Source organism: Terrapene carolina, unplaced genomic scaffold (genome assembly GCF_002925995.2).
Source record: "Terrapene carolina triunguis isolate 2854851 unplaced genomic scaffold, T_m_triunguis-2.0 Scaffold51444, whole genome shotgun sequence".
In the NCBI taxonomy this organism is placed as follows: domain Eukaryota; kingdom Metazoa; phylum Chordata; order Testudines; family Emydidae; genus Terrapene; species Terrapene triunguis.
Genome location: NW_020715795.1, coordinates 1 through 19,532, shown reverse-complemented (window position 1 = coordinate 19,532; position 19,532 = coordinate 1). Strand labels below are relative to the sequence as shown.

The 19,532-nt window shown below is 58.9% G+C and overlaps 1 protein-coding gene across 1 annotated transcript; it reads right to left on the bottom strand.

The window, feature by feature from the left end:
• Nucleotides 1-64: 64 nt before the first annotated feature.
• LOC112112831 (collagen alpha-2(XI) chain-like) lies at nt 65-19,347 on the bottom strand (the record flags this gene model as incomplete). The annotated part of the gene is made up of 27 exons (XM_026647178.2): nt 19,183-19,347; nt 18,496-18,681; nt 16,556-16,615; nt 15,501-15,542; nt 15,323-15,385; nt 14,778-14,852; nt 12,708-12,794; nt 11,627-11,683; nt 11,168-11,221; nt 10,456-10,509; nt 10,307-10,360; nt 9,579-9,632; nt 8,625-8,678; nt 8,335-8,379; nt 5,272-5,325; nt 5,135-5,179; nt 4,704-4,757; nt 4,438-4,482; nt 4,262-4,315; nt 3,710-3,754; nt 3,349-3,402; nt 2,807-2,851; nt 1,662-1,715; nt 1,462-1,569; nt 1,122-1,175; nt 979-1,032; nt 65-246 (listed from the first exon to the last, which is right to left on the bottom strand). Coding segments are annotated over exons 1-27 (1,781 nt in total), but the record flags the coding sequence as incomplete, so codon positions are not given.
• Between the last annotated feature and the right edge of the window lie 185 nt (nt 19,348-19,532).

Sequence of the window (19,532 nt, the reverse complement as noted above, 5' to 3'; positions counted from 1 at the left end):
ACAGACAGATGAGAAGGGACGGATCGAGGGGGATCGGGACGGAGGACCGGGGCAGGGATGGGACGATGGAGGGCTGGATGGAAGGAGAACACAGATGGAAGGCTGGACAGATGTCGAGAGATGGATCGGGGGGAGTGAGGATGGATGGGGGGAGCCCAGAGACTTGGCTGCACTAATCCCCCCGCTTCCCCCCACACTCACCGAGGGGCCGCGCTCGCCCCGGGGCCCCGGCTTCCCGGACAGACCCTGCAACAGAGAGAGTCAGTGAGACACAGTCAGGGCATGGGCACCCGTGGGAGAACTCCTCTGCCAGCCAGGGCCCAGCAGGGACCCATAATGTACCCACCCATGGGAGACACACAGGGACCCCCCACGTCCCACCCAGCCCACACAGGGACCCCTCAGCCAGTCAGGGCCCGGCAGGGACCCCTAACACCCACCCCTGGAACCCGCCACCCAGAACCAACCCCCCTCCCAGCCCCCATTAACCCCCCCCCATCCATGGCTCTGCAGGGTCCCCCAACCCCACAGAACCTGCACAGGGATCCCCCAATCCAGGGCTCTACAGAGACCCCACCCATAGGACACCCCCAAGGACACCCTATTCGCAGCTCTATAGGGACCCCCAACTCCAACCCCTATGGGGACCCCACCCCACCCAGGGCTTTGCAGACACCCCCACCTAGAACCATCCCCCATCCAGCCTGTCCCCGGAAGACCCTCCCCCACACCCCAACAGCCTCTCACTCTTCACCCAGCCCCACCAGTAAGTCCCAGTTCCAATCCATCCCTGCGGGGGGTGTCAGCCCTCCCCCAGCAGGACCTGCAGCCCCCTCCCCCAGGTCCCCCCAACAGTTTCCCACATGGGGATGCCTCCTGCGGAGGGAAACATGGACCCCACTCCACCGGGGGGCAGTGGGGGGAGCCGTGCTGGGGGTGGGGGGAGCCATGCCGGGGGGGTGATGGAGGGTTACTCACCCGAGCACCCTTCTCACCATTGGTGCCAGGGAATCCGGGGAAGCCCTGAGATCCCTGTGGAGAGAGAAGAGATGCAGGTTAAGGGGGGTGATGGGGGGCAGAGGGGGGGCAGAGGGGATAGACCCACCGTCCACAGTGCTCACCTTCGGGCCTTGCCGTCCTGGGTATCCGGGAAGACCTGGTACGCCCAGCTTCCCCTGCGAGAGAGAGAGAGAGAGAGATGAGACTAGGGGGATGGGGCACGAGGCCTTTCCCCTTTAGTGGGCGCCGACTCTGATCCAGCCCCAGGGTGGGGGGCTGGCTGTTCAAGGGGGCAGGGAATGGGGCACGGGGCCTTTCCCCTCTAGTGGGTGCCAGCTCCCATCTGGCCCCAGGGTGGGGGGCTGGCTGTTCAGGGGGGCAGGGAACAGGCACATGGGCAGGGGTCCACGCCCTCATGCTCGGCACTGCCCAGTCCTGCCCCATGCTGCCCCGGCTCCTCACCTTCTCTCCCACCAGTCCGAGGGGACCCGGGTCGCCCGAGGGTCCGGTCCGGCCTTTGGGACCTTCCGGTCCATCCTCTCCTCTGGATCCTGGGACACCCACCTCGCCCTGCGGGGGCAGAGAGAACAGGGGTGGATGAGACTGGCATCGCCAGGAGCAGGCAGGCAGCGAGGGGCGGGGGGCTCCGGGCACAAACTTACCCTGTCTCCTTTCACCCCGAAGTCGCCCTTGAATCCGGGGAATCCGTCCTCACCCTGCAGAGACAGACAGACAGACAGACCGGTGACAGTCAGACAGCCAGAGAGGAAAGGCCAGAAGGAACCAGCAGCTCAGCCAGTCCGACCTCCTGTATGTCACAGGCCACAAGCCTCCCCCCAGCCCCCACTCACTAACCCAGCCCCCGCAATGAGACCGAAGTGCCACAGCCCCCAGGAGACTGGGCTGTTACCTGCCACAGGCTGAGATCGGGGGAGCTGAGGGGCACCAGAGCCCGAGGCTCTGCAATGGCAGGGAAAGGGTTAAGTGAGAGACACACACCCCCCCCAGATAATCCTGGCCAGTGACCCGCCCCCAGGCTGCAGGGGAAGGTGAGAACCCCCAAGTCACTGCCAGACTGAGGGGGGGCGGAATTCCCCCCGACCCCCCCATGGCGATCAGCTACACCCTGCACATGGGTGCAAGGACCAGCCAGCCACGCCCATGGGTGAGATAATGCTGGGTGCCCCCTCAGCGCCCCCCCCCCCCGCCTTCCAGGTTCCATCTCTAGCCAGGGGCGGCCCTGACACTGCAGGGGGAGGAGAGTTAAAACAAAAAACTCAGAATACACTGGGAGGGGGGGGGGGAATCCCTTCCTGACCCCTGGTCAGGGGTCCACAGCTAGGGGGCGCCGTGCACTATTCCCCCAGCCTCGCACTAGGGGGTGCTGTGCACTATTCCCCCAGCCTGGCACTAGGGGGCGCTGTGCACCATTCCCCCAGCCTGGCACTAAGGGGCATGTGCACCATTTCCCCTGCATGGCACCAAGTGGGGCGCTGTGCGTCATTCCCCCAGCACGGCACTAGGGCGTGCAGTGCACTATTCCCCCAGCCGGGCACTAGGGGGCACTGTGCGCTATTCCCCCAGCATGGCACTAGAGCGTGCCATGCACTATTCCCCCAGCCTGGAACTAGGGGGCTCTGTGTGCCATTCCCCCAACCTGGCACTAGGGGGCGCTGTGCGCCATTCCCCCAGCATGGCACTAGGGCGTGCCATGCACCAGTTCCCCAGCCGGGCACTAGGGGGCGCTGTGCGGTGCTGCCAGCATCATGTCTGACCTGCGGTTGAGGGTCGGGGAAGCAGAACTCACCTTCTCACCCTTGTGACCCTTCAGCCCCCGAATTCCATCCACGCCCTGGGAGAGACAGGGAGAGTTCAACAGGGTAAGCTGCACTGCAGAGACCACCCACAGATCTAGGCAGAGAACCCAGGAGTCCTGTCTCCCAGCCGCCCATCCCCGCTCTAATCCACAAGCCCCCCCTCCCCTCCCAGCGCCGGGATAGAACCCAGGAGTCCTGGCTCCCAGCTCTCACCGCTCCCTGCTCTAATCCTCGGACCCTACTCCCCTTCCAGAGCCGGGATAGAACCCAGGAGTCCTGGCTCCCAGCCCCCCCTGCTCTAATCCACTAGCCCCCACTCCCCTTCCAGAGCCGGGGAGAGAACCCAGGAGTCCTGGATCCCATTGGCTACAGTCCTCTTGTCTTGTTTTCCACTCTAGCCAGAATCCTCTTCTCCCCTTGAGGGGCAGGGACCTCCTGGCTTCTGTACCTTCACCCATCCTTACTAAGAATTGTGGGTAATATCCCAGTCCCAAAGAGTCACGCCAAGTCCTGGGACCAATCAGCCGCTTACCTTCACACCACGTGGGCCTGGGTAGCCAATCAGACCTTGGGGACCGGACGGACCCTGCAATAGAGAGAGATTAGACCAATCACAGGGGAGAGTCGCTGGTGTCCCTGCTCCCTACGAGGAGGGGTTAGAATCACGGATGGGAGACATCACCCCACTGACCCGGGGGCTCTGACCCCAGCACGTTGGGGGACAGGGTCTTAGTACCTCACCCCAGCACCTGGGGGGCTGTGACGTGGCCGCCAAGGTCTGAAAGCGCTAGGACTGGGGGGAGGGGGGCTTGACCCCGGTGCCTGAGAGGCGAGGGGATATTGGGGTCTGGGGGGATGATGGGAAGGGGCAGGAGTGGACGTTATCCCCTTACCTGGTTACCTTTGGTTCCCGACGGACCTTCCTTCCCCGGATGCCCCTGAGAGGGAGGGAATGGGAAAGGGAGAAGCCAGAGAGGGATGAACCATTAACACCAGCACCAAAGCACTTAACTCCTGGGCGTTGCTCTGTCCCCCTGCCTGGGGAGCCACACCAACATCCCCCCTCCGCTCCTGTGGCAAGGGCAGTGCCCCCTGCCTGTGACTCTTGAGGGTGGGGGTGTGGATAAGGGTTGGAGCAGTCAGGGTGCAGGTAGGGGGTAGGGTCCTAGGGGGCCAGTTAGGATGGGGGGAGGGTCTCAGGAGGGGGCAGTCAGGGGACAAGAGGCAGGGAGGCTTAGGTAGGGGGTGGAGTCCTGGGGGGCAGTTAGGGGCAGGGGTCCCAGGAGGGGGCAGTCAGGGGACAAGGAGCGGGGGGGAGGGTTGGGGGTTCTGAGGGGGGCGGGAAGTGGGAGGGGAGGGGGCGGGGCTAGGGCAGGGCTCCTCCCGTCCTCTTTTTTGCTTGCTGAAATATGGTAACCCTAAGCTGGGGTGAGCAGGTTACTCACGGGAGGCCCGTCGGACCCCGGCATGCCGGGGAGGCCAGGTTTGCCTCTGGGACCCTGCAGAGAGAGAGAAAAGTAGAGATCAGAGCAGGCAGAGCAGAGACCCCCGTTGTGTGACCCTGGCCCATGTGGGGGCTGCACAATACTGGGGGGGGGCAGGGTAGGTTCGGGGCACTCACCTTCTCTCCGGGGGGCCCCATAGCACCTTGTGGGCCAGGCAATCCCTGAAAGAGAGACACATGGTCAGATCCAGCCCCCACTGCCCACTCAGAGCCGGGGATAGAACCCAGGAGTCCTGGCTCCCAGCCCCCCTGCTCTAACCACTAGACCCCACTCCCCTCCCAGAGCAGGAACGGAATCCAGGAGTCCTGGCTCCCAGCCTCCCCGCCCCACTGGACCCCGTGTCCCCAGAGCTGGGCTGTTTCAGGGAAAGGGTTTTCCTTACCTGGGTGCCTGGAGTTCCCTGCTGACCTGGGGGGCCTGGCTCACCTTGCGGCCCCTGTAACAGTCAGACACAACTGGAGTTAGAACCAGAGCCACCCGTGTGTTATACAGAAGGGAGAGAGGGCACTGCTGTAGGGGAAGCTCACAACACTGGGATCACTGGATGGGGGCACTGCTGTAGGAGAAGCTCCCAGCACCGAGACCCCATCTGGGGGCACTGCTGTAGGGGAAGCTCGTAACACCCAAGTCCCCAGCTGGGGGCACTGCTGTAGGGGAAACTCGCAGCACCAGAGTCCCCGGCTGGGGGCACTGCAGTAGGGGAAGCTCACAGTGGCAGAGTCCCCGGCTGTGGGGCCCCTAAGGCATTTCCAACCCAGTCCATCGCAGGACCGGGCAGCGCAGACAGACAGACAGACAGCCATGCTGACTCACCAGGTTCCCTTTGGGCCCGATGGGACCATCTATGCCACGCACGCCCTGCGGAGGAGACAGACAGATGGACAGATGGAGGTTAGTGTGGTGGGGGTTATGGGGGCGGGGGGAATTGGGATGCCGTGCGTGGCACTTACCAGAGGCCCGGGGATCCCCGGTGGGCCTTTGGGTCCAAGCAAACCTCTGGGTCCCTGGAGGGAGGGGAGAGACCAGAGTTAGTGAGGCTGTGGGGACAAAGCTGGGCGTGAGTCCCCCCAACGGGGCTATGGGGGGAGCCAGCAATTGCCCCTCACACTACCCTCCCCCCCGCCCAGCAAACACCAGCACAGGTGTGCGCACGCACACAGACACAGACAGATGTGCACACACACACACACCTTGCACCAGCCAGCGCTCCCAGCACCACACTGAGCAAGCAACACACAAGCCCTGGAGCTGAGGACCCCATGAGGACGCTGCTCCGTGGTGCAGACCCTGCCCCTCTCCGATCCCAGACCCTGGGCCACGTGCTGGGGTGAAACCCCAGAGCATCCTGGGACATAGTGCTAAGCCCCCTCAGTTTCAGTGCAACGAGACTCCGCTGGCACCCGTATTAGGAGACGCTGGGCCCTTGTGGAGTCTGCCAGGGGCAGGCACAGGGGGACCCCACAGGCCAGATCCCCAGCTGGTTTCGCTCTGTCCCCAAGGCCTGGCCCCGGACGGCTCATCCGTCCACCCCGTGGGTAGCACCGGGCTAACCCCCAAACAGCTTCCGGGGGCTCGTCCAAAAGGGAACTGCTCTCGGGGAAGAGTTCCGGGCAACGGGGAATCGGGCACCACGTGGGAACGTTCGCTCCGCTCGGGCTGCCGATAAACCCAGGGTTTCAGAGAGTCCAGACGCTTGCATTTGTCCTGGGTTTTACTACCAAATGCGCCAGGAGAAAGGATTTTGGGGGGTTCTCATCCTCCCCCCACCCCCGGCTGTAGCTTTTCCAAACAATGTCAAATCTGTAAATGTAACAGAGGGGGGAAGGGACAGGAGAAAAGAGAAAACAAACCCAACCAAACCCCAACACCTGCCCTAACACCAACGCCTACTACAATCCCAACACCAACCCTAATACCAACTCCAACGTCCACCCCAACCCTAACAACAACCACAATCCTAATGCCAACTCCAACGCCAACTCTGAACCCCAACGCCAACCCTAACGCCAACGCCTACTCCAATCCCAACTCCAACCCTAATACCAACTCCAACACCCACCCCAACCCTAACTCCAACCACAATCCTAACACCAATGCCAAAGCCTACTCCAACGACAACTCCGAACCCCAACGCCTGCCCTAACACCAACTCCTATTCCAATCCCAGCGTCAACCCTAATCCCAACTCCAGCTCCAATCCCAACTCTAACACCAACAACAATCCTACCACCAATCCCAGTGCCAACCCTATCACCAACACTATCCCTAACACCAACTCCAACGTCAACGCCAACTCTAACACCAACTCCAGTCCCAACCAACCCTAATACCAACTGCGATCCCAATGCCAACTCCACCCCACCCCAATGTCAACTTCCACACTAAGCCTAATGCCAACCCTAACCCCAACCCTAGCACCAATTCCAAAGCCCATCTCAACCCTAATGCTAATGGCAGCCCCAATCCCAACACCTAGCCCAATCATAGTGCCAGCCCCAATCCCCTGCCTGGGACCCATTTTCCAAACCGATAGGTCAGAGTGTTCCCTGCACTAGTCGGCGCTCCCCTGTCCAGAGCTGGCTGCATTCCCATCCCACGTCTCCCCAGCAACAGGGCACTAGCACCCCCAGTTTTTGGCCTACCCCTAACGGCGTCTTCAGGGACCCAGGCTGGGATTTTCAAAAGGAGTCTAGGGCCCAATGTGGATCCCTTCCACGCCGTGCCAACCCTTGGCTAAATCCTGCCAATTTCAAATTCGCCCCCTCCACACTGCCAGCTTCTGGGGCACCAAGGAGTCCAGTCCAATACCAGGGGTGCCGGAGGCACAGAAGAGGGGGCAGTTTGGACACAGCTGGGAGCAGATGGAGGTTTGGGGGTAACCCATTAACTGGCTTGTTTCTGCTGAAGTGAGGGGGGTGAAGCAGTTAACGTTGGGCTTTGATTTTGCCATCAGTAGGTTCAATGGTTAATGGTGATTTTATGGAGAGGGGTTAACACAGGGGTGGGCAAAATATGACCCGCGGGCCACGTCCGACCCATCAGACCTTTTAATCCAGCCCTCGAGCTCCCGTTGGCGTGCGGGGTCAGGGGCTTGCCCCACTCCGCATGTGCCGTGGCTCTGCGTGGCTCCCGGACGCAGCGGCACGGCCCCCCTCCGGCTCCTACATGTAGGGGCAGCCAGGGGGTTCCTCATACTGCCCCCGCCCCAAACATCAGCTCTGCAGCTCCCATTGGCTGGGAACCGCAGCCAATGGGAGTTGTGGGGGCGGCACCTGCGGACGGGGCAGCACGCAGAGCCGCATGGCCGGTGCCGCGCCTCCACGTAGGAGCTGGAGGGGAGACATGCCGCTGCTTCTGGGAGCTGCTTGAGGTAAGTGCCGCCCGGAGCCTGCATCCCTGAGCCTCCCGCTGCGCCCCAGCCCTGATCCCCCTCCTGCCCTCCGAACCCCTCGGTCCCAGCCTGGAACCCCCTCCTGCACCCCAAACCCCTCATCCCCAGCCCCACCCCAGAGTCTGCACCCCCAGCCGGAGCCCTCACCCCCTCCTGCACCCCAACCCCCTGCCCCAGCCCAGAGCCCCCTCCCGCACCCTGAACTCCTCATTTCTGGCTCCACCCCAGAGTCCACACCCCCAGCCGGAGCCCTCACCCCCTCCCACACCTCAAGCTCCAATTTCGTGAGCATTCATGGCCCGCCATACAATTTCCATACCCAGATGTGGCCCTCGGGCCAGAAAGTTTGCCCACCCCTGGGTTAACAACACAGAGCTGAGAGCCAAGGGGTTGAGAATCAAGGCTCAGCTGGGGCAGTTGCCTGCCCTCAGAGCAGTGGTTTCAGGCCCTCTGCAGACTCAGGCAGGGCCAGAAAAGTGTGGATCATGGGGCCCAATTCCATGGAGTGGAGGGGGAGTAAATCCCGGGGGGGGCAGGGTAAATGGGGCCCCGATTATCCCTCTGCACCACCCTGGGGAGCTGCCCCCTCTCACACTGGCAGACTGGCAGGGAGGGGACGTACCGGTTCTCCAGGGAGCCCTCTGGGGCCGACCTCTCCATCGTCTCCCTGGGGGAAGAGAAAAAGGGGGTGAGGCAGAGAACGGGGAGGGGGAGCAAGCTCAGCTCCCCCCAGCCATCCCTGCTCCCCGTTTCCAGCTCCCTCTGCTCCCCCCACCTCCAGCCCCCTCCATCTCCCCATTCCCCCTCTCCCTGTTCCCCTCAGCTCTCCCACAGCTCCCTCCCCAGGGAGCCACCCCAGCTCCCCTCAGTCTCCCTCCCACCCCCCAGACCCTCCAATGAGCAGTTACTCACCCGCTGCCCGTCCTCACCAGGGGGGCCTGGGATGCCTTGGGAACCCGTCTCACCCTGCGGGGACAAAGCCGTGGATCAGCTGGGTGGGGAGCCATGGGGGCTGTGTACATGGGATGCGCAGGGGCTTTACGGGTGGCTGTGTGTGATGGGGGCACAGCTGCATGTGCCGTGGGGGTGAGTGTGACTGAGTATGTAATTGCAGGGCGGGGGGTGCATCGCAAATGTGCCGGATGTGTATGTGTTGTGCTGTGAACTGTGTGCAGCTGTGTTGTTGTGTGCATGTGTACAATTGCAGGTGTGCTGTGTGTACTATGTTTGTGTGACTGCACGTGTGTGGGGCTGTGTGTGAATGCAGTGGCTTTGTGTGTATTGTTGCGTATCTGAGTGTGTGCACAGATAGTTAGGAGAACGTTAGCGTGTGCGTGGTTGTGTCTATGTGACTGTGTGATTGCACACACCTGGCTGCACAAGTGGGAGGATGTGTATGTACTGCGCGGTGCGCTGTGTTTGTGGTGACACGGCTGTGGGGATGTGCGTGGTTGTGCGTGTGTAGTGTTCCGCCTGGCTGTGGCTGTGTGCGTTGCGCAGGGTGCGTAAGACTGTGAGTAGATTTTGAGGCCAGAAGGGCTCAGCTGCCCCTGTGTCGCTCCGGACGTCGGTCTGCCCCGAAACAAGCCCTGCTGGAACTAGACTGTGTATATCTGTGTGCGTAGATACGCTTGTGTGTGCTGGTAGGCGGCGTGTGACTGCGAAGGGGGGGCAGCGGCTCTGGCTGTGTGATGTACAGTTGTGTGTGTATCAATGCTCAGAGGGGGGTGCACAATTGTGTAGCACACACATGGGCTGGCCAGAACTGACCGCGGGGTCACCCCATCTCTCAGGGAGATCCCAACAGTGCACCAGGACTGTCCCCCCACCACCACCACCACGAGGCGCCCGGCCAACGTGACTCACCCTGTACCCCTTGTCCCCCGGCAGCCCCGGCAACCCGTCAAAGCCTCGGTCGCCCTGCGGAGAGAAGCACAGAACAGCTCCCTGAGCCAGCACGCCCCAGCTGGGGAGACGCCCCTGCAGGACCCCCTCCCAGCCAGGGCACCCCATCCCCGGGAGGTGGGCTGCAAATCCCCATTGGGAACGAGGGTGGGCCCCCGGGGATCCCTGTTCTGAAGCAGTGATGTTCCCACACGGAACGGGAGGGTCGCTGGTTGAGTTAGTGGGTCTCCAACGTGCTAGAGTGGATCTCTGGTGCACGAGGATCACCACGCTGCGTGGGTGGGTTACCAGGACAGTGCATCACCAGGAGATTCATGTACGCACTGAGTGGATCACTCACACAGCAAATGACTAGATCACTAATGGATCGTCATGCTGAATGAGTGAGTTACTAGAAGAGTGGATTACCCTTGGATTCATGCACACTCAGTGGATAACCAGCTCAGGTGATCTAGTGATCTTCAATGCCTTCACCTCATGAACTATTGATGGATTCGTAGGGGCAGTGACCTAGTGGATTACCAGCAACGCAACCTACTGGATCAACACTGCTACAGTCCAGTGGGTCACCAGAGCAGTGACCTACTGGATCATCCATGGATCTACAGTGCTGGGACCTAGTGGATCACCAGCCTATGGAGGCCAGCTCACACCCAGTGCCTTGTCCACGGAAGCCATGACCCCGTTACCTTAACGCCATGCTCCCCAGGCATCCCCCGAGCGCCGTCGGCTCCAGCACGACCCTGCCAGAGAGACACAGAGATGGGGTGAGAGGAGGCTCTCCGGGCACAGAACTGCCCCCACCCTGGGGTATCCCCGTCAGGATCCACACACTTACCCTCCTTCCAGGCTTCCCCGGGGGGCCAGACAGGCCCTGCGGCCCGCGGGGTCCCTACAGAGAGAGAGGGAGGGAAAGGGTGAGCAGAGCTTCCCCCACAAGCAGCATGGGGGGGAGAGAAGAGGGAGAAATGGGGGTGGGAGCTCTCCAGGGTCCGAGGGGCTAATGGGGATTCTGGGGGGTCAGATCAGGGTTAGGCTCCAGGGTGGGACGGGGCTCATGGGGTCAGACGGGGGGGTTCTTTCCTAGTGTCTGAAGGGTTAATGAGGGGTGGGGTGGCAGAGAGCGGTAACAAAGGGTAAACAGAGGGGCGGGCGGCAGCGACCCCGGCTCTGGGTCAGGGTTATAAGTCACAGGAGCCTGTGATCCAAACAGCCCAGAATAAATCCAGCGTCGAACCAGGGGTCAGAGGTCACTTGCCAGCGTCACGGGTTAGACATCACGGTCAGGGGCCACTAATCGTGAGTTAGGGGCACAGAACAGAGGTGGGGGTCACGGGTCATTCACGCTGGTCGGGGCCAATGATTGGGAGCCAGGTTCAGAGACCAGGGTCATGGGCTGGAGAGAGAGGTCAGGGTGAAGGGGTCAGAGGTCAGTGACAGGGGTCATGTCCATGGGTTGGAGCAAGAGGTCAGGGCAGGAGCCAGGGGTCAGAGTCGGGGTCGTGCTGGGCTCCAACCCCCCCATCTCCTGCCAAGGCCAAGCCTGTTACCTGGGGTCCGAAGTCTCCGGCTTCCCCCTTCAGCCCGGAGCCCCCTGGCTGCCCCTGGAATGAGACAGCAGAGCAGAGGGGGTTACAGGGGGGCAGCACGTGGGCTCAGGGCCACAACCCTCCCCACAATCTCCCCAGGGTGCTGGGACCCACAGAACCCGGGGACGTGAAATTCCAGTGACACCAGCCCCCCGCCCTACCCCCTGCCCCACACCCCAGGGCACTGGGACCCACAGAACCTGGGGACGTGACATTCCAGTGACACCAGCCCCACAGCCCCACATGCCCAGAGCATGGGAAACACAAGGACATGAAGCCCTAGTGACTCCAGCACTCCGTGTCCCACCCCAGGGACAAGCCGACACGTCCCCCTAAGCCCTGACACCCACTCCCACATCCCCAAAGCACCAGCCATCAAGCGATGCCTCCTCCCAAGCCCGGCCCAGAGCAGGTACCTACCAGGGGCCCAGGCCGGCCGGTGTATCCCATGGGTCCTGGGGGGCCACGCAGGGCCATCTGGGGGGGAGAGAGGAGAAGGAGAATTAGACTGCAGCAAGCCAGGATCCCAGCCAAACACAGAATAAAGCAGGGAATAAGGGCTGGGACCAGAACAGGGCTGAACAGGAAACATGGGGATCCAGAAAATTACTGGGGCTTGGGGGGTAAGAATGGGGTCCTAGTTGGAGATCTAAGAGGGGAATAAAACATGAATTTATCAGCATCGATAGACTGGAGGGGAAACAGCGACACTCGGTGTTCTAGAAATGAAGCTACAGACTTACTGGGCTTTTAGGAAAAAGCACATTGTGATGTCAGCGGGGTTCTAGAAGGGGACAATCATGGTCCTAGAATTAGGGTTCTAGAGGGGTGACAAGTTGGGGCCTCATTGGAGTTCTAGAACAGGGGAAACTGTGATTTGCTCCGCACTCGGGAGGGTTAATAAGGTTTGAGGTTTGAAGGGAAGATAAATCAAATCACAGTTTTAAGGCAATGATCCATGATAGTCTTGGGGTTCTAGAAATGCAGTAAACTGTTTTGTGACACTTGTAAGGGTTCTAGGTGGGCATAGATTGTAACCCCCGCGGTTCCAGAGAGCAGTCGATTGTAATCTCGTCCTGGTTCTAGAAGGGCAGTACACTGAGATGTTGTTGAAGAGCTACTTAACCATAAGGTTATGAATGAACCTAGAAGGATAAGAAACGGGGATCTGCTGAGATTCTAGAAAGGTGACAAACCATTATCCTGCCATTCTAGAGTGGCAGTAAATTGTGACCTTGGGGAAGCTCTGGAAGGGCACTGACCACTATTTGGTATGGGATCTTAAAGAACAATAAAAGAGTGACCCTTAACATGGTTCTAGAAAGGTAATAAATTGTGATCCCACTGAGGCTCTAGAAAGGTGACAACCCATTGGTATCTGGGTTCTCGATTACCAAATTTATCAGGGCTCCAGGGAAGAGAATAAGGCAGGATCTTTTCCAGGCTCCTTGGATCCCCGACCCAGCCCAACTCTCCCTGCCCTGTCTCCATCTGGACTTACCCGGGCTTGCTGTAAGATGGCCTGCGCTTGTGCCTCTTGTGCTGACACCGCAGGCCCCTTGTCTCCACCGCTGCTCCCAAACCGGAACTGGGGGACAAACGACAAACCTTCAGCTGTGAAAATCACACTGCCGCCATCCCAGAACTGGGCTCCTGGGAGACATGCCCGGAGCCCTTCCTAGAGCTCCAGATCCCAAGGCCTGCTCTGTCCTTCACACTTCACAATGGGCGGAGGGGGGCAGATCACATTGCCAGAGTTCCCCTGGCCTGTTCTAGACTCCCAGAGATTTACTGCAACCTATCCAATTCCGGGCTGCATTCTTGGTATTCCCCCTTCTCGTCTAGACTCACACATATCCACTGCATGCTCTATGGTTCTAGGTAATACTACTAGAGTGCCCATTTCTGTTCCATACTCACATAAGCTCACTGTATATCCTTGCTAGTTTCAGGTAATGCTATCAGGGTTCACCCTTCTGTTCTAGACTCCCATAGACTCCCTGCATCATCTTTGGTTCTAGATAATGCTATTAGCACTAGCCTTTCGGTTCTCAACTCACTGTACTCTCCAGTTCTAGATCACGCTACGAGAGCTCTCCCTTCTATCCTAAATTCCCATATCCCTATTATATTATCTACATTTCTAGAGAACAGCACCAGAGTCCTCCTGTCCTGTTCTAGATTCCACGCAGGCCCATCCACTGTGCAATCTCCAGTTCTAGATCACAGGTTTTTCTTCTGATCTAGACCTAGACATCTTCTCTGGTTTTAGGTAATATTTGTAGAATCCATCTCATCTGTTACAGATTTATACTCTGACATTGTCACGGAGTGTGGGGGGACTCAGGGCCCTGCACCCCCGGCATCCTGCGATTCACCATGACTCTCAGCCAGCCAGTAAAGCAGAAGGTTTATTTAGACGACAGGAATACAGTCCAAGACAGGTCTTGCAGGCACAGACAACAGGACCCCCCTCAGTTAGGTCCATCTTGGGGTCCCCGGGCACCCTAGCCCCCCTGGGAGGTCAGAGCCCTGTCTGCCTCCCAGCCATGGTCACTAGCCAGCTTCTCCCACTCTGCCTTCAGCGACCCCTCCCACAGCCTTTGTTCAGTTTCCCGGGCAAAGGCGTCACCTCACCTCTCCCCCTTCCTGGGTTCTCATGTTACATGCTCAGGTATTCTCCCTTGGTCAGTCTCCCCTCCCCCCATGCAGACTATCCTAGCCACACTCCCCTGTCAGCATTCACAGACCACAGTAAGAACAGTCCCAGTTCGTCACAGACATACCTCTGTTTTAGGAGTTACTCTCTGGGTTCTACATTCAAATAGCCCCACTACATACTAACCAGGACTAGCTAAGAGAGTCAGCCTCCTCTCTCCCATATCTTAGATCCTCACAGATCCACTCTACAATCTTCAGTTCTAGATCACAGTACTAGAGTTCCCCCCTTTTTGTTTTAGACTCCAGCTGACCCACTGTATCCTCCCCAGTTCTAGGTAACACCATCTCTGTTCTCTCATCCCTTTTAAATCCCTACAGGTCCATCTATCCTCTCTGGTTCTAGGCCATACTATCAGAGTTCCTCTTGTTTTATTCTAGACCCTGCAGGCCCACAGTATAGTCTACGGAATTAGGTATCTGAGTTCTTGAGCCCCACAGACCCATTGTATCACCTACTAGTTCTGGATACTGCTAGCTGAATCCCCATGCCTGCCCTAGACTTCCACAGACACATCATATTGTCCCTAGTTCTAGGTAACACAATGAGAGTCTTCCCTGATTTATTCAAGACCCACAAACCCACATGATCCTTTCTGGTTCTAGATCACACAATTAATTCCCCTGGTTTTATTCTAGACCTGAGAGCCCCCACCTTCCATACACTTCCTTGGTCCAGCTCCCACAAGTATTTCTTCTAGTTTTATTCTAGATCCCACAGAGCCACCCCAGTTCTAGGTTACCCTATCAGCACCTTCACCTGCTGTTCTAGACCCTAATCAGCCTATGTTCGCCCATTCCATTCCAGACTGCAGCAGCCCCATCATTATCCATCAAACACCTCCTTACTCACAGGGAGCATGAGAGACGTGCCAGGAGGTCCAGGCGTCCCATCCGAGCCAGGGAGACCTGAACGGCCAGGAGGACCCTGTTGGAGAGAGAGGCAGAGCGGGAGGTTATTGCATTGGGGGGGGGTTCCGATCGTCCCCTCAGACAGTGCTGCTGCTGCCCCTGCCCTTCTCAGCACCCACAGCTCCCCCAGCGATGCGCCGATCTTCCCCCCACACAGTGCCAGTCTCATATTCTCCCAGCACCCTGACACACACTGACCCTTGCCGGGATCTCTGGTCTATCCCCAAACACCCCAGGCCATCGGCGCTGCGTATGCATACATGTGCACAATCACACACGCTAACGCATGCACACTCCCAGGCACTCACACGCACAGCGCCTTCTCCAGCCAAGGGGGCACAATGACATCCCACCCCAGCGCACACTCGCGCCTCCCCGTGCAAACACCCACTCACTCCTCCCTTGGAAGGGGGGCCGCGGTCTCCCCCAGAGCTGATGCTGGACCCACAACCCCTGCCATGGGGCCAGGTTCCAGCTCGCACTCACCCTCTCGCCAGGATCTCCTGTGGGTCCCGGGGGGCCCTGTGTGCCCGGCGGCCCCGATATGCCCTGAGGAAACACATGAGACACACACAGTGAGGTTAATGCACCAGCAGGGGGATCTGCCCCCAGCCCCAGAGCTTCCCCCAGAACTCCCCGGACAGACAGACAGACAGGTTCTTACCGCAGGTCCCTCAGGGCCGGGGGGGCCCTCCACCAGCATTCCCTGCAGAACAAGAGGCAGAGAACAGGGTTACGCCAGCAACAGGCCCGGGTGGGGCGAGGGCACAGCGGGCCGGGGGGGGGGGGAATAGAGCCCCCAGCTGAGGAGGCCTTGGGCAGACACGGCCCCGGCCATGAGGTGCCCTAGAGAGACTGGGGACTGCCCAGGTGAGTTTGAAAAGGGGGAGGATCTCCTGGCTCATCCACACCCCTCGCCCACTCCCCCCTTCAGGAGAGAGGGCCATGGACTGTGCACACACGACTGTGCACCCTCCCACGCACACAGACATATACTAACCCAAACATGCAAATACGGTGGCATGCATGCACCAGGGTGTGCAAATACACACACACACACGCCATGGTGCGTAACAGATGCACACGCATGGGAACTAACACCTACATGCAAACTAGATGTGCACACACAGGCACTCGCAAATACACATTTGCACACGCATACACAATTGTGCACAGGAACAGGTGCAAGCACTGACAGACAGATGCAAATGTGAATCTGCATGCAGGGGCCTGTGCAAACTCATGCACACACTCAGAGGCACATGCAACATATGTGCACACGCATGATTTTTCACACTTAAGGTGTGACAATACATATATGCTTGTTCACACAGGTGTGTGCAGACACGCACACATGTCCCATCCTGCCATGCGCACCCTGCCCCCCTGCATACATACACTCGTCTGTGCCTGATCATCACACTACAGATCACTACGTCCATCGCACACACACACCCCGGGGGGGCTCCAGGCCCAGGTGACCTGTGACGGGGCATGCAGGGCGCGCTGATCCCTGACTAGGGCAGGGGCTGAGACAGGACAGGAGGCGCTGGGGGGGCTCTGTCCCATGTACAGCAGGATATCCTGCATTGGGGGGGCTGCATGGGGTGGGGCACCCAGGGCCTGGACTATGCAGAGATGGGCAACGTCCAGGCACGAACAATGGAGGGGCTGGTGGGAGCAATTGGTCTCCCCCAACCCGTCGACGCAGGGACCTACCGGTTCCATGACGGCCGGCTCTCCCTTCTCTCCTTTGTAGCCTCTGACTCCGCGCACAGCCTGGGGGTAACACACATATAACCGCAAAGAGGGGCCCGGTCAATATAACGCACCCGAGGCCCCACTCTGGCACCCTCCCAGCCCTGCAAATCCCAGCTCCCACACCGGGAGGCAGGGCTCGTCCAGCACCACTCAGCCGCACCGCCCCAGGCTCTGTTAACGGAGGCTCCCTATCCCCCATGGTCTGAGGAAAAGTGAAGCAAAGTCTGAGTCAAAACTGGTGCAAGGGCTCAGTGAAAATGGAGCAGGGTCCAAGCGAGGTGCAAATAAAAGTGGAGCTCATCTCACTAAATTCGGAGTAAAATAGGAGTAAAGTTTGAGTAAAACTGGAGAAAGCTCTGAAAACGGAGCAGGATCTGTGTAAATGTGGAGTAAAGTCTGAGTAAAAATGGAGTACACATGGAGCAAAAATCTGCATTTAAATGGAGCAGGGTCTGAATAAAAGTGGAGTAAAGGTGAAGAAAATGCAAATCAGGGTCTATGTAAATGTGGAGTAAAGTCTGAGTGAAACTGGAGTAAGGTCTGCATTTCCGTGGAGCAGAGTCTGTGTAAATGTGGAGTAAAGTCTGAGTAAAGCTAGAGTAAACCTGGGGCAGGTTCTGTGTAAGGCCCCAGGATTTTGTCCCAACCCTTCAGTTACCCTCCTGGGACCTAGGCAGACACGGCTGCCGTTTCTCATTGGAGCCCATCCTCACCCCTAACAGCCCCCTTGGAGCCTCTGGGCCTGTTGAGTTAGGATGCTCTGTTAGCTCTGAGCTAATCAATGCATCGCGACCCACAGCGGCTCTGAACGGAAACGGAGGACAGGTTACATCACCAGGTGAAACACACCCCAGGGGAGGGGGTCATGGGGAGGAGACATTTAAAGGCCCACATCTGGAGATGCCCCTGGCCCTGAATCCCCAGCCCCATTGAGATGGCAGCGTGGGGGGAGGGGAATTACCGCACCCCTTTTGGGGGTTATCCCCCCAAATCGGTAATTGACACCAGCACTGACAATACTCAGGGAGGTGGGTGAATAACAGAGATGGCTGTACATGGGGATGACATCACAGGGCGTAAGATGACATCACAGAGTGGGGATGCCCTGGCGGGTTAGGGGCATTGCCAAGGCAGAGGATGTCATGGCTACAACATCCGGTGCAATGCCATCGGGGCATGACAGGCACATCTCTGAACATACGAGGTGGGGGAGAGGGTGCTGATGTCACTCTGAGCAAGAAGTGACCTCACAAGAGAGGAAGCGCATCACAGGAAATGGAATGGCGGAGGGAAAGTGACACAATGGTCAGTGAGGTGCAGGGAAGGACTGCCAAAGACAGGAAGCGACCACCACACTGGACAGGAAGTGAAGGCAGCGAACAGGAAGTGATGCCACACTGGACAGCCATGACCCCTACGATGCCAAGCAGGAAATGACCATGACACAACAGTAAATGCTGACAAGGAGGCAAGGATGCCACAAACAAGGAAGTGACACCACACAGGAAGTGACAACATGGCAAACAGCAATGACACCATGAAAAGCAGGAAGTGACACATCAACAAAAGGAATTAACACATCAGAAAGCGATATCACGGCAAATAGGAAGTGATGCCAGGACACACCAACAAATGGCCACAAACAGGAAGTGACACCACAACGATAACAACACAGAGCCATGAATGGGAAGTGACATCTCAACAAACAGGAAGTGACACCATGAGACACCAACACAGGACCACAAACAGGAAGTGACACCACAATAGGAAATGCCGCCAACAAAAGACCACAAACAGGAAGTGACACCACAACAAACAGGAAGCGACCGCCGAAAGACCATCCATGAGAGGCCAGCAGGAGGAAGGGCCCGAGGACACATCCCCCGTGCCCCACTTACGCCTCCATTCTGGGGGGTCTCTGCGGAGAGCACGGGCCCCAGCTCTGATGGCTCGGCTCCCTCGGGAAAGTCCTTATAGACATACTCGTACTCCTGCCCCGTCACAGCTGTGTCCTCCCCCGTCACGTACTCCTCCACAAGCACCTCGTCCTCACCCGGAGCGGCAGGGGGCGGGCTGGGAGCCTCCTGCCCCACGGGATGGGGGAGAAGGGGAGAATGAGAAGAAACCCAGCAACGCATTAATGCACAGCACGGCACCTACTGGGAGACAGGCTCAAGGAGATGTGCCAAAACTGGATCCACCAGACCTCCTTGACTCCCAGCCCCCTCTCTCCCGGCTCTAACCCATTAGACCCCATTCTCCGCCCAGAGATGGAAATAGAACCCAGGAGTCCTGACCCCCAGTCCCAAATCCTCAGTCCTTTCCCCACAGACCCCTATCTCTGCCCCCTGGAGCCTCTCCCCCAGGATCTCCATCTCTTCCATCGTGGGATCAGCACAGAGGCAGCTCTCGGGGGACCAGCCCTGAATTGCATGGGGAGGCTTTAAGGCCCCACCCCACTGAGACAGATAGTGGGGCTGTGGGAACTAGGGCGGAGCTAGACCTCGCCCTGGAGCCAGCTCAGCCCCCTGCTCCTTCCCATCCAGCCCCTTAGCCACCCCTCAGTCCAACCCCAGGGCGGTTACCTCAGCCCAGGGCTCCAAGGGGGAGGGGGGAGTCACCTCCAGCCCCATTGTCTCCTCCCAGTAGTCACCATCAGGGTCCTGGTCAGGGGGTAGGGTATAATCCAGGTACTCGCCAGCCCCCCAGGGCTCCTCTGTAGGGGACAGCCCCACATCCTGGGCGGGGGGGGGGGGGTTCAGGGGTCGCCAGGGCCAGGGGGGAACAGGGTTGGAACAGCAGTCATGGGAGCAGGGGAAGAAAGATGGATGGATGGATATGCAGATGGATGGATGGATGGATATGCATGAGGACAGATGGATAGATGAATGGATATGCACGTGAATGGATGGATGGATATGCATGAGGACAGATG